Genomic DNA, 17,759 nt, shown 5'->3' with positions numbered 1-17,759 from the left:
ATTAACAATTCTCAGCAAAAGATTTCATTTACCATGTGTGGACTTAATCCAGCAGCCCACATATGTCCTTTTGATGTTTATCACTATTTTGCTCACAGTTCTCATTAATTCTATGTTTTATTCCTTTGCAAACAGTGGCTTAGTGGTTAGCACTGCTGTCTCACAGCACCAGTGACCTGTGTGTGATTCCAGCCTCAGGCAACTGTCTGTGAGGAGTTTGTATATTCTCTCTGGGTCTCCTCCCACTGTGCAAAGATGTTAGGTAAGCTGGCCATGCTAAATGGCCTATAGTATCCAAGAATGAGCAGGTTAGGTGGTTTAGCCATGGGACATAAAAGGTTACAGATCAGTTGCCAAGTGGCAGCGGAGTAGGACTATCCAGCCGGACTTCATCCGCTCTGCCCATTCTTCTTCTTCTTTTCTTCTCATTTTCTTTCTCCTAGTGCTTTTCTTTTCTTCTCCTTTTTTTTCTGCTTATCCCCAGCCTCTGGTGACAATTTCTGGCCTCCACGAGTAACGAATCCTGGCCTGGTGCAGCAGCCCTCTGTTGCAGCCTCCCGGCATGACATGGCAACCCACAGCGGTCTCCCAATGTCAAAATGGTGACCTCCTGGTGTCCTGTAGCAGCCTCCAAGCATAGCATGGTGACCGAAGCGGCCTCCAAATGGTGGAATGCCCTGCAGCAGCCTCCAAGCATGACGTGGCAATATCTCAACCTGGCGCAGTGGCCTCCTAGCATGGCGTGATAAACTTCCAGCCTCCCGCAGTGGCCTCCTCCCACCGGGGCCTCCAGATGTGGTGGCATGACCTCTTAGCTCAGCACAGAAGCCTCTAATATCAACCTCCTGGTGTGAAGTAGTGACCTCCCAGCCTCCTGGCACAATGTGTACTGGTGCAGCCTGGAACCAGGGCCCAGTATGGATTCGAAGCCAATGTGGTCTACTGTCCTGAACCTTTATTCTGTAATGCTAGACATTTTAATTTTGTATTGTCTAAAATCTTGCAATTAAAGAAGAAGTGCCGAGGTGCTTTTGTATCTAACTTGGGAGTGTAATTGGTGACATATGAACTTCACACTATACTCATTGAATATATGTGACAATAAAGGCAATTTTATTCCATTCTATTCTAGGGTGAGGGGGTGGCTCTGGGTAGGGTGATTTTCAGAATATCTGTGGGCAAAATGGCCTGTTTTCACAATGTAGGATGCTTTGATTCAAAACTGAAATTTCCCAGGTATGGATCATTTTTAAGGAAAGCAACAGACATAATAGCAGCCGCTGCAAAACTTTTCATGTGTCCTCCTTCATCATAATGTTGCCACTGTCTTTTTTAAATGATGGGATTTAATATTCCTGACAAGTTTACTGTTTGTTATTTTATCAAATCTGTTTTGAAATTCCATGTACAGCACATGTACTACCAAAAGCAGAGAACAAGGTAGGGCAGATAAATTAAACTGCAATATTTCAATGCAAGAGGCTTAACAGGGAAGGCAGATGAACTCAGAGCATGGTTAGGAACATGGGACTGGGATATCATAACAATTACAGAAACGTGGCTCAGGGATGGACAGGATTGGCAGCTTAATGTTCCAGGATGCAAATGCTACAGGAAGGACAGAAAGGGAGGCAAGACAGGAGGGGGAGTGGCACTTTTGATAAGGGATAGCAGTACAGCTGTACTGAGGGAGGATATTCCCAGAAATACATCCAGGGAAGTTATTTGGGCGAAACTGAGAAATAAGAAAGGGATGATCACCTTAGTGGGATTGTGTTATAGATCCCCCAATAGTCATCAAGAAGTTGAGAAGCAAATCTGTAAGGAGATCTCGGTTAGCTGTAAGAATATTAGGGTGGTAATGGTTTTTAACTTTCCAAACATGACTGGAAGTGTAAATGTGCACAAGAAAATTTTCTGATTCAGAATGTGGATGCATCTACTAGAGAAGATGCAAAACTTGACCTACTCTTGAGAAATAAGGCGGGGCAGGTGACTGAGGTGTCAGTGGGAGAGCACTTTGGAGCCAGTGACCACAATTCTAGTAGTTTTAAAATAGTGTTGGAAAAGGATAGATTAGATCTAAAAGTTGAAGCTTTAAATTGGAGGAAGGCCATTTTTGACGGTATTAGACAAGAACTTTCAAAAGCTGATTGGAAAGAAGATGTTCGCAGGTAAAGGGACGGCTGGAAAATGAGAAGCCTTCAGAAATTAGATAATGAGACTCCAGAGACAGTATATTTCTGTTAGGGTGAAAGGAAAAGTGGGTAGGTAGAAGGAATGCTGGATGACTAAAGAAATTGAGGGTTTGGTTAAGAAAAAGAAGGAAGCATATGTCAGATATAGACAGGATAGATCGAGTGAATCCTTAGAAGAATATAAAGCCAGTAGGAGTATACTTAAGAGGGAAATTAGGAGGGCAAAAAGGGGACATGAGATAGAGTCATAGATGCATAGAGATGTACAGTCCAAACCGTCCATGCCAATCAGATATCCCAACCCAATCTAGTCCCACCTGCCAGCACCTGGCCCATGTCCCACCAAACCCTTCCTATTCAGATACCCATCCAAATGCCTCTTAAATGTTACAATTGTACCAGCCTCCACCACTTTTGTCTGGCAGCTTATTCCACCTTCTGTGTGAAAATGTTGCCCCTTAGGTCTCTTTTATATCTTTTCCCTCTCACTCTAAGCCTATGCCCTCTAGTTCTGGACTCCCTGCCCCAAGGGAAAAGACTTTGTTCAAAGTTTGTGGGCGGCACGGTGGCACAGTGGTTAGCACTGCTGCCTCACAGCGCCTGTAGACCCGGGTTCAATTCCCGACTCAGGCGACTGACTGTGTGGAGTTTGCACGTTCTCCCTGTGTCTGCGTGGGTTTCCTCCGGGTGCTCCGGTTTCCTCCCACAGTCACAAAGATGTGCGGGTCAGGTGAATTGGTCAAGCTAAATTGCCCGTAGTGTTAGGTAAGGGGTAAATGTAGGGGTATGGGTGGGTTGCGCTTCGGCGGGTCGGTGTGGGCTTGTTGGGCCGAAGGGCCTGTTTCCACACTGTAAGTCTAATCTAAAAGATTTGTAGCTCGGGTGCTCGTTGTTGTGGTTCTGTTCGCCGAGCTGGGAGTTTTTGTTGCAAACGTTTCGTCCTCTTTCTAGGTGACATCCTCAGTGCTTGGGAGCCTCCTGTGAAGCGCTTCTGTGCTGATTCCTCCGGCATTTATAGTGGTTTGAATCTGCTGCTTCTGGTTGTCAGTTGCTGTCCGCTGCAATGGCTGGTATATAGGGTCTAGGTCGATTTGTCTGTTGATAGAATTTGTGGATGAGTGCCCTGCCTGTTCTCTGTTTGGCTTGCCCTATAATAGTGGTGTTGTCCCAATTGAATTCATGTTGTTTGTCATCTGAGTGTATGGCTACTAAGGATAGCTGGTCGTGTCGTTTCGTGGCTAGTTGGATGCGGGTTGTTAGCTGTCTTCCTGTTTGTCCTATGTAGTGTTTTGTGCAGTCCTTGCATGGGATTTTGTACACTACGTTGGTTTTGCTCCTGCTGGGTATCGGGTCCTTTGTCCTGGTGAGTTGTTGTCTGAACGTGGCTGTTGGTTTGTGTGCTGTTATGAGTCCTAGTGGTCGCAGCAGTCTGGCTGTCAGTTCAGAAATGCTCCTGATGTATGGTAGTGTGGCCAGTCCTTTGGGTTGTGGCATGTCCTCATTTCATTGTCTTTCCCTTAGGCATCTGTTGATAAAATTGCGCGGGTATCCGTTTTTGGTGAACACCTTGTAAAGGTGTTCTTCTTCCTCTTTTTGTAGTTCTGGTGTGCTGCAGTGTGTTGTGGCCCTTTTGAATAATGTCCTGATGCAACTTTGGGGTGGTTGCTTTCATAGATCAGGACTTGGTCTGTGTGTGTGGCTTTCCTGTATACCTTCGTGGTGAATTCTCCATTCGGTGTTCTCTGTACCATCACATCTAGGAATGGGAGCTGGTTGTCCTTTTCTTCCTCTCTCGTGAATCGGATTCCTGTGAGTGTGGTGTTGATGATCTGGTGTGTGTTCTCTATTTCTGTGTTTTTAATGATTACAAAGGTGTCGTCTACATATCTGACCCAGAGTTTGGGTTTTATTTGCGTTAAAACTGTTTTTTCTAACCTTTGCATTACTGCTTCTGCTATGAGTCCGGAGATGGGTGAGCCCATGGGTGTGCCATTGATTTGTTCATACATCTGGTTGTTGAATGTGAAGTGTGTTGTGAGGCACAGGTCCAGTAGTTTAAGTATGCTGTCTTTGTTAATAGCTTCAACGTCCTGTTGTCTGTTCTGTATGTCCAGCAGGTTGGATATTGTTTCTCTGGCTAGGGTTTTGTCAATAGAAGTGAACAGTGCCGTTACATCGAATGAGACTTTGGTTTCTTCCTTGTCTATGTGCATATTTCTGATGATGTCCAAGAATTCTTGTGTTGACTGTATCGAGTGTCTGGATTTGTGTGATGGTGTCCCTGGTAGTGATACTGTGGGTCTGAGTGGGATGTCTGGCTTGTGTACTTTAGGTAATCCATAGAATCTGGGGGTGTTGTTGCTTTCCGGTCTCATTCTTTGTAGGTCAGACCTGGTTATCTGTCCGTTTTTTTGTAGATTCCTCAGTGTGTTGTTTATCCTATTGGTGAGCTGTGGAGTAGGGTCTAACTCCCTCTTTTGGTAGGTGTTGGTATCTGCAAGTAGTTGTTCTGCCTTTTGAGTGTACTCTGATTTGTCCAGTATAACTGTCATTCTGCCTTTGTCTGCTGGTAGTATGATTATGTTCTTATCGTTTCTTAATGATTTTAGTGCTTCTTTCTCCTTGGTGTTGAGGTTGTGTGTTTGTCTTTTCCTTGTTATCAGAGGTATGATACTTTGTCTCACTGTTTGTTGTGTCTCTTCTGTCAATCCATTGTTCCTGAGTGTGCATTCTAGTGCTGCTAGGAAGTCTGCTGTCTTGGCGTCCCTGTGGTTGTAGTTGAGTCCCTTGGCCAGTATTGTTCTTTCCGTGTCTGTGAGCTGTCTGTGGGAGAGATTTTTAACCCAGGTGTGTGTTGTGGTGTCCTCTTTGTTTTGTGTTAGTTTGGCCATTTTTTCTTTTAGTGCCGTTTTTTTTCCGGTGTGTGGTCCTGTTCTGTACTATGGTGACAGCCTGTTCTATGGTCCGGGTCCATTCCTGATTGGTGGTTTTTGAAATTAACAATTTTTGGTGCACAATTTCTTGTCTGTATTTGTGAAGTCTGTTGTGAGCGTCTGTAATCATTACCTGGATCATCGTGAGTCCATTCTGTCTGGCTGTGTCCCTGGCTTGTGGGTTGTTGACTGGTGGTCTGTATCTGACACATGGTGGAAGGATTCGATTCTTTCGGCATTCATGCAGGAATCGGAGTTGTTCATATGTGGCGCTTAGGCGGTTAGCACAGGATTCCCATTTCCTGGCTTGTCTTAGCGTCTCTCGCCCGTAGACAGAAAGACTTTGTCTATTTACCCTATCTGTGCCCCTCATAATTTTTTAAACCTCTATACGGTCACCCCTCAGCCTCTGATGCCCCAGCCTGTTCAGCCTCTCCCCATAGCTCAAATCCTCCAACCCTGGCAACATCCTTGTAAATCTCTTCTGAACCCTTTCAAGTTTCACAATATCTTTCCGATAGGAAGGAGACCAGAATTGCACGCAATATTCCAACAGTGGCCTAACCAATGTCCTGTACAGCCGCAACATGACCTCCCAACTCCTGTACTCAATATTCTGACCAATAAAAGAAAGCATACCAAACACCTTCTTCACTATCCTATCTACCTGCGACTCCACATTCAAGGAGCTATGAACCTGCACTCCCAGGTCTCATTGTTCAGCAACATTCCCTAGGACCTTACTTTACTATTAATTGTATAAGTCCTGCTAAGATTTGCTTTCCCAAAATGCAGGACCTTGCATTGAGCTGAATTAAACTTCATCTGCCACTTCTCAGCCCATTGGCCCATCTGGTCAAGATCCTGTTGTAATCTGAGGTAACTCTCTTCGCTGGAGGGTTGTTGCGCCTTTCCAGCAACACATTTTTAACCCTCTTCGCTGTCCACTACACCTCCAATTTTGGTGTCATCTGCAAACTTACTAACTGTTCCTCTTATGCTCACATCCAAATCATTTATGTAAATGACAAAAAGTAGAGGATCCAGCACTAGTCCCTGTGGCACTGCACTGGTCACAGGCCTCCAGTCTGAAAAACAACCCTCCACCACCACTCTCTGTCTTCTACCTTTGAGATAGCTTTGGTAAATAGAGTTAAGGAGAATCCAAATGGTTTTTACAAATACATTAAGAACAAAAGGGTAACTAGGGAGAAAATATGATCCGAGGAGAAAGTGAGGACTGCAGATGCTGGAGATCAGAGCTGAAAATGTGTTCCTGGAAAAGCGCAGCAGGTCAGGCAGCATCCTGATGAAGGGCTTATGCCCGAAACGTCGAATTTCCTGTTCCTTGGATGCTGCCTGACCTGCTGTGCTTTTCCAGCAACACATTTTCAGAAAATATGATCCCTCAGCAAGGCGGCCTTTGTGTGGAGCCACAGGAGATGGGGCAGATATTAAGTGAATATTTTGCATCAGTATTTACTGTGGAAAAGAACATGGAAGATATAGACTGTAGGGAAATAGATGGTGGCATCTTGAAAAATGTCCATATTACATTGGAGGAAGTGTTGGATGTCTTGAAATGCATAAAACTGGATAAATCCCCCCTGATCAGATGTGCCCTAGAACTCTGTGGGAAGCTAGGGAAGTGATTGCTGGGCCTCTTACTGAGATATTTGTATCATCGATAGTTACAAGTGAGATGCTGGAAGACTGGAGATTGACTAATGTGGTGCCACTATTTAAAAGGGCGGTAAGGTCAAGCCAGGGAACTAATGACCAGTGAGCCTGACGTTGGTGGTGGGCACGTTTTTGGAGGGAATCCTGAGGTACAGGATGTAGATGCATTTGGAAGGCAAGGACCGATTAGGGATCGTCAACATGGCTTTGTGCGTGGGAAATCATGTCTTACAAACTTGTTTGAGTTTTTAGAAGAAGTAACAAAGAGAATTGATGAGGGCAGAGTGATAGATGTGATCTATATGGACTTTAGTAAGGAATTTGACAAGGTTCCCCAACGAGACGTTTGGAATCTTTTGGAATACAGGGAGAACTCGCTGCTTGGATATAGAACTGGCTCAAAGGTAGAAGACAGAGGGTGGTGGTGGAAGGTTGTTTTTCAGACTGGAGGCCTGTGACTGGTGGTGTGCCACAAGGTTCAGTGCCGGGTCCATTACCTCTCATAATTTATATAAATGATTTGGATGTGAGCATAGGACGTATATTTAGTAAGTTTGCCGATAATACCAAAATTAGAGGTGTAGTGGACAGCAAAGAAGGTTACCTCAGATTAAAATAGGAACTTGATCAGATGGGCCAAAGACCTGAGAAGTGGCAGATGGAGTTTAATTCAGATACATATGAGGTGCTGCATTTTGGGAAAGCATTCTTAGCATGACTTATACACTTAATGCTAAGTTCCCAGGGAGTGTTGCTGAACAAAGAGACTTTAGAGTGAAGGTTCATAACACCATGAAAGTAGAGTCTCACGTGGATAGGATAGTGAAGAAGGCATTTGGTATGTTTTTCTTTATTGGTCAGAGTATTGAGTACAGGAGTTGGGAGATCATGTTGCGGCTGTACAGTATGTTGGACAGGCCACCGTTGGAATATTGTGTGCAATTCTGGTCTCCTTCCTATCGGAAAGATATTGTGAAACTTGAAAGGGTTCCGAAACGATGTTGCCAGGGTTGGAGGATTTGAGCTATAGGGAAAGGCTGAACAGGCTGGGGCTGTTTTCCCTGGAGCATCGGAGGCTGAGGGATGACCTTATAGAGGTTTATAAAATCATGAGGGGCATGGATAGGATAAATCGACAAAGTATTTTCCTGAGGGTGGGGGAGTCCAGAACTAGAGGGCATAGGTTTAGGGTGAGAGGGGAAAGATATAAAAGAGACCTAAGGGCCAACTTTTACATTCAGAGAGTGGTACACGTATGGAATGAGCTGACAGAGGAAGTGGTGGAGGCTGGTACAATTGCAACATTTAAGAGGCATTTGGGTGGGTAAATGAATAGGAAGGGTTTAGAGGGATATGGGCCGGTGCTTGCAGATGGGACTAGATTGTTTTGGGATATCTGGTTAGAATGAACAAGTTGGACCGAAGCATCTGTTTCTGTGCTGTGCATCTCTATGACTCTGTGACTCTATTTAGAGAATGTCAAGTTCCTGGGAATGGTCATCCACAACAAGTTTTCTTGGACTCTTCATGTGATGCACTGGTTACAAATGTCCAACAATGTCTCTTCTTCCTCAGGTAGCTGAGCAAATTGGCACAATGACGAATACCCTTGCCAACTTTTATAGGTGCGCCATTGAGACCATTCTGTCTGGATGTATCACTACCTGCATGGCAACTGTACCACTCAAGATCGGAGACGGTTACAGAGAGTGATGAACTCAGCCTGGACAATCACTAAGGCCAACCTCCCATCTATAGGGTCCATCTACCAGGCCCGCTGTCAAGGAAAAGCTGCCAACATTCTCAAAGATCCATCCCACCCTGGCAATATTTTTCTATAACCTCTACCATCGGGGAGAAGGTACAGAAGCCTGAACACATGCACCAGCCGGTTTCGAAATTGTTTCTACCCGACTGTTGTTAGAATACTGAATGGAATCACAAACTCTTAACATTTGCCTGTACCCGTGTTTTTGTTTTTACCGCTGTTTACCCATTATTTACTTATCCATGCTAGCTAACTATGTGATCTGCCTGCATTGCTTGCAAGACAAAGCTTTTCACTGTGCATCGGTACACGAGACTAGAAATTCAATTCTATTCAATTCAAAATATAATATCCTCAATCAACCTTTCTGTCCAGTCAGAGATGCCAACATCTCATGAACAAATAATGAGGGCCAATCTGATAGGGGATTTATGGTTGGAGGTGAAGAGCATAATTCTGGAACTAATTGTGTAATTAGTAAGTTTGTTGTTACCAGGGAAGAAAACACACCCAATGGCACCATCAAACTGAGGAAAGTTGTTCCTGACTCTCTTCACATAGCATCTGTCAAGATTCCACATTCCCTGGACTAGTCCAAATGTCTCAGAAAGTACTCTTTTCTGCAGCATCTCTCTTGTCATGCATTTATCTGCTGTATCCTTCAACAACTGTACACACTACAATTTGGCCTGAAAATAATCTGGAGATGCCTAAATTTCGGGTGCTGCTTGCTGGTTTTCCAGGCATTCTAAAAGGTTCCTGCAGAATCTTATCCTTCTTTCTAACTCTCTGTTTTGTATCAAATGGTGATTATTTCTAGCTGTTCATTACTCTTTCGCAAAGTGCTATATAGCTGCTGTGTGATATACTGACCCTGGCATCTAGGAAACAACTTAGCAATCTGGAATCATATTTGCCATTGCCCACTCTCCTAGCTGTAGAATACCTTATCACTGTTGTCTCCTATTATTTCTCTAACCGTCCTGTTACATTGAGTCAGCCATGGTATCATGGACTTGGTTAGAGCTGTCCTCTGTAGTTATGTGAGCTTGCATCGGCAGTGTGGTGTCATCTATGTAGCTTATGAACCCACAGAAAGAGCTCATTTTAATTCCCCTCCCACAATGTGCATGCTGCAGGGCAATATTGGCAACAATTGATCTGGCACATAGCTGGGCTTTAAATATGGCATTGATACTGGAAATCCTGGAAGGTTCTGATGAAGATAAGTATTTCTGCTACAGGTAAGCACTTATTAGAGCAAGTGTGACACCATAGAAGCCTGGTTCATACATAACAAAGGTGTTGGTGTATAATTGAGTAAGAATTCATTAGGACTCATGGAAGGAAATGTTTCATGAAACTCTCCTAAACTGATACTTAGTTGTTTTTTGATAAAATTCAGCCTAATGTTTTCTTTAAGATACAGTTGGAAAATGGTTTAATCTGATCACAGGATATTTGGGCCAAACTTCAAACCATCATTTTCTAATGCACAGCAGTTAATGGCATAATCTACAGGCAGAATATCAATTTTCATATCCATGGTGATAGCACGGAGCTCTTCCAACTCACCATCCCTCTTAACCCCATTACTATCTCCATGCTATTTGGTCAGCTGCTAGCCATAATATCATGGATGAGTCACAACTTATTCCAAGGGGAGGCAGTGCAATAACGGAAAAGTTCTGGATGAGAAATGCATAACCCCCAGATTCATATGTTGGGGACAAGAGTTCAAATCCCACACCAGCAAATAATGAAATTTGAATTCACCTTCAAAAAAATTCCTGGAATATATATATGTTTCATCTAAAAGCCTGGATCATTGATGTATTTTAGTGAAGAAAATAAACCACCTTTATGAGACCTACAAGTGACTCTAAACCCACAGCACGTGTTTGACTCTTACTACAGCTTGGCTAATATGGGATAGGTAATAAATTTTGGCCGAGGCAACAACACCCATATCCCATGAACAGATAGAAAAAAGACTGTTATTCTTTGCTTCTCAAAACTCTGCATTTTTCTACTGACTCCACACTCCTTCCTCACGAAATATTCAACTGCCAGGAAGAGTGCTGATATATTTTTGGACGCAGAGTTGAGCTTCAGACTGCAAATTTGATCTGGGTGAAATTTTGTTCAAATGCATTGACTATCATTTCACCATAAACATAGAAGCCCCGATTTCTTTCACAAGACTTCCTCTTCATTTCAACAAAAATGGCAAAAATTCTCAAAGTTGAGAAATCCTGTTCACAAACAATTCTTTCCAGTTTGACATGGGAAAGAGTCGAATCTGGCCAAATAATGCCTCTGAAAGTTTAGTAGAGGCAGCTTGCCATTTAAACCATCATCTGCCTCAAATGATGTGGAACTTTGGCATCCCTGTTTGTGGAACCTGGTGTTTGCACATTAGATCCACTAAGAGCAGACTTGAACTCTGTGGAATTATTTGGATACCCAGTGTTCCCCTTTTTAGAAATAAGAAAATTCTTTAGATATGGTCCTACAGTAGCTCTGAGAGGATTAGGTGCGTTAGTGGGTACCAAGTGCCCTGTGGTTGAGTTGAATGATTAGTGATAGACAAGAATGTGCCTAAAAATTGCATACACTAATTTTAACCATTCAGCTGCCAAATTGCCAAAGAGCACTCAATTCGTTTGAGAGCTATCAAGCTGTCAAAAGAATCTATTAAGCCTGTCATAGGACATCTTGAAAAATGTCCATATTACAGAGGAGGGCGTGCTGGAGGTTTTAAAATGTATGAAGTGGATAAATCCCCAGGACCTGATCAGGTGTACCTCAAAACTCTGTGGGAAGCTAGGGAAGTGATTGCTGGGCCCCTTGCTGAGATATTTGTATCATCGATGGCCACAGGTGAGGTGCCAGAAGACTGGAGGTTGGCTAACGTGGTGCCACTATTTAAGAAAGGTGGTAAGGAAAAACAGGGAACTATTGACTGGTGAGTCTGACATCGGTGGAGGGCAGGTTTTTGGAGGGAATCCTGAGGGACAAGATTTACATGTACAGAGGAACCTCGATTGTCTGAATACCAATTATCCGAAAATCGGATTATCCGAAGGAGATCTCGAGGTCCTGATAGAAACATTACATCAAAGATGTGTTTCCAACAGTGATCGCGTCTTTTGTTTACAGTGATTAAACAGGCACTGTCTCCAAATGACTGACTTCCCAATCTCTCTCTGTCCCCACACTTTCCCTGGAGTCATACAGTGGGGTGTACCCTAAACCCCCCTCCCCCCTCCCCAGATAATCTGACCAACATTGTCCTGTACAGGGCAGAGGTGGAACCTGTCAAAAAGTTGCAGTAAAAAGTTGTGTGTGTGGGGTGTGTGTGTGCTATTTGGAGACTTACCCCACAAAGGCAACAGCAGCAGCAGTCTTGCTATTGGTGTCCAGTCCAGCTGCCCCGGAAGTTGTTGGGTGGGGGGGGGGGGGGGGGTTTGGCGGGGATGGTGTTGGACAGGTTTGAGGGAGGAGGGGTGATGTTGGGAGCGAAGTCTTGCACGCTTTGTGCTGGGGGCAGGAGGCACTGTTGGACCAGGTTGGGGGCAGTGCTGGGGACGGGATCTCACGCACTTTTTGCTGGGGACAGGGAGGCTGTTTTGGGTGCAGGGGCTTGTGCACTGTACTGCTGCCATCACCTGTACGGGGAGCAGACTTTAAAAACTCCACACCCCAGAGGAAAGGTATTTAATTGATTAACCGAATAATCGATTATCTGAACAAAATAGTGCCTGCCTATCTCATTTGGATAATCAAGGTTCCCCCTGTAATTGGAAAGGCAAGGACTGATTAGGGATATTCAACATGGCTTTGTGCGTGGTAAATTGTGTCTCACGAACTTGATTGAGTTTTTTGAAGAAGCAGTGGTTAGCCCTGCTGCCTCACAGTGCCAGAGACCCGGGTTCAATTCCCGCCTCAGGCGACTGACTGTGTGGAGTTTGCATGTTCTCCCCGTGTCTGCGTGGGTTTCCTCCGGGGGCTCCGGCTTCCTCCCACAGTCCAAAGATGTGCGGGTCAGGTGAATTGACCATGCTAAATTGGCCGTAGTGTTAGGTAAGGGGTAAATGTAGGAGTATGGGTGGGTTACGCTTCGGCGGGTCGGTGTGGACTTGTTGGACTTGTAAGTAATCTAAGCTAATCTAATCTAATCTAATCAGTAAAGCATTCCATCTTTGGGCGACTGTCTGTGTGCAGTTTGTACATTCTCCCCTGTCTGCATGGGTTTCAAATGGGTTTCCTCCCACAATCCAAAGATGTTCAGGTTAGGTGGATTGGTCAGGAATAAATAGAGATGTACAGCATGGAAACAGACCATTCAGTCCAACCTGTCCATGCTGACCAGATATCCCAACCCAACCTAGTCCCAGCTGTGAGCACCCGGCCCATATTACTCCAAACCCTTCCTATTCATATACCCATCCAAATGCCTCTTAAATGTTGCAATTGTACCAGCCTCCACTACATCCTCTGGCAGCTCATTCTATACATGTACCACCTTCTGCCCCTCTCACCCTAAACCTATGCCCTCTAGTTCTGGACTCCCTGACCCCAGGTATAGAGTAATAGGGGAATGGGTGTGGGTAGAATGCTCTTCGGAGAGTCAGTGTAGACTTGTTGGGCCGAAGAGCCTGTAGGGATTCTGTGATTCAGCAAGGTTCCTCATAGTAGATTGGTTAGCAAGATTAGATCACATGGAATACAGCGAGAATCTAGCCATTTGGATACAGAACTGTCTCAAAGGAGACTGAGGGTAGTGGTAGAGGGTTGCTTTTCAGACTGAAAGCCTGTGACCAGTGGTGTGTAACAAGGATCGATGCTGGGTCAACTGCTTTTCATCATTTATATAAAGGATTTGGATGTGAACATAGGAGGTATGGTTAGTAAGTTTGCAGATGACATCAAAATTGGAGATGTAGTGGACAATGAAAATGGTTACCTGAGAGTACAATGGGAATTTGATCAGTTGGGCCAGTGGGCCGAGGAGTGGTAGATGGAATTTAATTCAGATAAATGTGAGGTGCTGCATTTTGGGAAAGCAAATCTTAGCAGGACTTATACACTTAATGGTAAGGTCCTGGGGAGTGCTGTTGAACAGAGAGCTTGGAGTGCAGGTTCATAGTTCCTTGAAAGTGTAGTTGGAGGTAGATATGATAGTGAAAAAATTGTTTGGTATGTTTTCCTTTATTGGTCAGTGCAATGAGTAGAGGAGTTGGGAGGTCATATTGCGGCTGTACAGGACAATGGTTCTGTACAGCCGCAGAAAAGATTTATAAGGATGTCGCCAGGATTGAAGGGTTTGAGCTAGGTTGAATAGGCTGGGGCTATTTTCCCTGGAGTATCGGAGACTGAGGGGTGACCTTATAGAAGTTTATAAAAACATGAGGGGCATGGATAGGGTCAATGGACAAGGGTTTTTTTTCCCAGGGTGGGTCAGTCCAAAATTAGAGGGCATAGATATAAGGTGAAAGGGGAAAGATTTAAAAGGGATCTGAGGGGCAACTTTTTCACACAGAGGGTGGTGCATGTATGGAATGAGCTGGAAGAGAAAGTGGTGAAGGCTTGTACAATTACAACATTTAACAGGCACCTGGATGGGTATATGAATAGGAAGGATTTGGAGGGATATGGATCAAATGTTGGCAAATAGGAGTAGTTTAATTTAGGATACCTGGTCAGCATGGATGAGGGTCTGTTTCCATGCTGTATATCTCTATGACTATGACTCTAAAGAGGACTTTTTAGCCAATTGGCCCTTTGAGCCTGCACTGTAACTGAATAAGACAATGACTGATCTATCTTGTCAAAGCAAAAAAGGTTTGTTTTTGTAGGATTTTATAGAGTTCAGCTGAGATTTTTTTTAATGAGAATACTTTCAAGTCTGCAATATAATTGCACACTTACTTAGTAAAACATTAGTTTTCCTCATCTCTGCAGGAATCCTGTGGTCTGACAATGGCACACTAGGTCAAAGGGCAAAGGATGGATATAGGGAGTTGGGTTGGCAGTAATTTGGCACAGGGGCTATAAACAGTCATGGTGGAGATGCATATGTTCATGTGGAGAATATGAGGAGGGGTTATGGGTACCATGGATTGATACAGATGGAGCAAAGGAAGGTCTATGTAGGGGGAGGAATGTGGGCAGAATGGCTATATTTTGACTTCATTTTTTTTGTTTAAATTAATCAGTCTTCTGGTCAATCTTCATCCATATCCAATTGCCTATGCACTTGTTCAGGGGTTAGCCACCCCAATTCCTAGGGAAGTCTGCCATTCTGGTATGAAAATCCAATAGTTCCAGTCCTCCTTTTCCCTTGTGTGATTTGTGGAGCTCATATTATTTCACTGTTGTTCTCCCAACTGACATCAAAAATCAAGTTTCAAGTCCTTTGCTGTTGCTCCATGTTAATCACGTTAACTGTAAACCTTAAGTCTTATAGCTGCTCCATCATCATTTTGCATTATCCTCATGGCTTTGGACATTCTGCTTTCTATTTATGTATCACTTGATCAGCTATACAAGCCCTATATCTTGGAACACCTCCACTAAACAATTTGTTTGCTTTTAAAAATTTTCCTAAAACTGACTATATCAATTAACCTTCCAATCACTTCCCCCCTCCTACCTCTTCTTTTATGGTTTAGTATTCTCTTACAAAGTATCTGTGGATTTATTTTTTTATCTGAAAGGAACCACATAAGTATACATTGTTATTGTGTAATGTTAAGTAACAGAACAAATCCTACTCTGAAAAAAATGATTTTATGGTGACTCACTCATGTGATTCATCATGCTGTAAAACATGCATTATGTACTCAGCAAAAGGTAAATTTTATAGATATCAAATGTTATTTTATGTTTACTTTTAAAGTCTATAAAGAAAGACTTGCATTTCTATTGTGCTTTCCAGAACCTCTGTATCCCAAAGGATTTTACAGTCACTGGACTTTTGAAGTGTAATTGTGACTGTGATGCAGGAAGCACAAACAGCTATATAATAGTGAGCAGATAATGTTTGTGTGTGGTGAGTATTGGACAGAAAAAAAATTCATACTATCCTTCAAATAGTGCCAAGGATCTTTTACATCAATGCAGGCAGGTAGAGAAGGCCTTCCTTTAGCATTTCGTCTGAAAGACATTGTATCTGAGTTTATGAGGCCCTTAACAACATGGTGAAGTGTAGCCCAGATTTCAGTGTTCCAATCTCTGAAAGAAAACTTGAAGCCACAATCCTCTGAGTCAGAGCATTATTGCTCAGTGACAACTGACCTGAATAGTTCTAACCTTAACAAGTTCAGACTGCCTTCAAATTTTAATTCATTGTGGGGCAAAAAGATACAAAGAGTGTCTGATGTTTATCTGCAATATGGGCTCAAACATCATCTGTAGATTAGATCCAAGAAATAAATGAAGACTCCACAAAGATGCAATTTTTAGAAAAGGTGACGCCAAGATCATCATCAATTAACAACATTTCAAAATTATGAGTTTTTTTTGCCTTCCTACCTGACTAACTCTGAGTCTTCTTTATCATCCTTACTGGATGCCAGTTTAATTCCACCTTTTTTTGCACGTGGACATCCGGAAAGGCTGCAAGATAAAATTGATTGTCAACTCACATATGGAATATCTGATTTTTTATTAACATAACCTTTGTGTTTTTCGTTTTGTTACTCTACTTACCTTCTGTGTGAAGCATAATTTCCAGTCACATGACCAGAGCCATCACAACCAGGTGTTGGACACCTAACATAATAAGAGAAAAATACCTGAAACATAATTATACTGTCTACTAAAAATTATTTCATTTGTTGGATTAGCAACTGATCCATTAAATCCTTATCCAGAAGATTACTAAGAACAAAGTAAATAATTGTCAGCACAGATAAATATACATTACTTATAAACCATGTGAACTTTAAACTCTCCATTTGGCAAAAAAAAGCTAAATAGACATTCAAAATATTGTCAGGATGTGCTTCATATCTTGGTTTCTGCCTGCCTTGAAGAAACTTGAACCTTTGCTTTATCTTGTGAAGTTAATATTTTAACGCTGAGTGGCAAACTACCAAGATTGGAGACTGCTGTGTGCAACCCAGAAAAAGAAAACTATCGAATGGCCTTTCTATAAAAATAAAGAATTTCTTGAATGTTTTTTATATATCAGCTAAGCCAATGCTGGAGATGAAAGATAAAAGGTTGCTTGGAAAGTGGGGTGGCTGGAGGTGGGAAGTCATATGAGGAAACATTCAGAGGTTAGCACCTTCCTCAAACACAAAGAAACTACTTGTGGCTTAAAGTCTTATTTGCTCAGCTATTCAACACAGAATTTGCTACTTGACTGCACTAGAGAGAAAACTGTACATATTTACACACATAATTTGAAAGATACTTCCTTTGAAGTTAATTACATAAATGTATATCCAGGCACAATTTAGTGCCTTTGGTCACATGGGAATGAGAACCCTTTATAACACAAAACCTGATACCTGAGATTGTCTGCAAGAAAAACATTGAATATTCCCAATCACTGCCACTGAATGGATTGAATGTAGACTTGAGCCTTGCATGATCCATACATGCTGAAATTTATGACAACCTTACGTCTATTACAGATCTGATTAATCATCTGCAGAGATGTCAGCCTCAGTGGAAAGAAGGAGGTTCTAACAAAAAGGAAATAACCTGAAGCATTAACTCTGCTGTTCTCTCACCATAGATGCTGTCTGACCTGCTGTTTGTCTCCAACATTTTCCATTTTTACTCTTGTCCTTGGACTATGAGATATTAAAGAATGACCTTTCAACCTGTGTGTTCTTTACTGTGGTGAAACAGCTAACTTCCACTCTGCACCATTGCTCCTCAAAAACCATAGCTAATATTAGCAAATAAAATGTGAGGAACCACATATGGCCTCACATTCTGCCAATTCATCAGGCAGCACATTTCTTTAACCATGCTTTGTTAAAGAGGTAGGAGAAAACGAGGACTGAAGGTGCTGGAGATCAGACTTGAGAATGTGGTGCTGGAAAAGCATAGCAGGTCAGGCAGCATCTGAGCAGCAGGAGAGTCGATGTTTCGGGCATGATGATGAAAGGCTTATGTCCGAAACATAGATTCTCCTGCTCTTTGGTTGCTGCCTGACCT

At 42.9% G+C, this 17,759-nt stretch overlaps 1 protein-coding gene across 1 annotated transcript in view; it reads right to left on the bottom strand.

Moving 5' to 3' along the window:
* st18 (ST18 C2H2C-type zinc finger transcription factor) overlaps nt 1-17,759 on the bottom strand; it is a 177,493-nt gene that overhangs the window by 25,481 nt on the left and 134,253 nt on the right. Inside the window, exons 12-13 of the mRNA XM_060824030.1 lie at nt 16,296-16,358; nt 16,119-16,202 (exon numbers count right to left, since the gene is read on the bottom strand). Coding sequence (XP_060680013.1) covers nt 16,119-16,202; nt 16,296-16,358 — 147 coding nt within the window. The remainder of the gene's footprint in view (nt 1-16,118; nt 16,203-16,295; nt 16,359-17,759) is intronic.

This window comes from Hemiscyllium ocellatum, chromosome 4 (assembly GCF_020745735.1).
Source record: "Hemiscyllium ocellatum isolate sHemOce1 chromosome 4, sHemOce1.pat.X.cur, whole genome shotgun sequence".
NCBI lineage: Eukaryota > Metazoa > Chordata > Chondrichthyes > Orectolobiformes > Hemiscylliidae > Hemiscyllium > Hemiscyllium ocellatum.
This window is presented reverse-complemented; position numbering and strand designations above follow the sequence as displayed.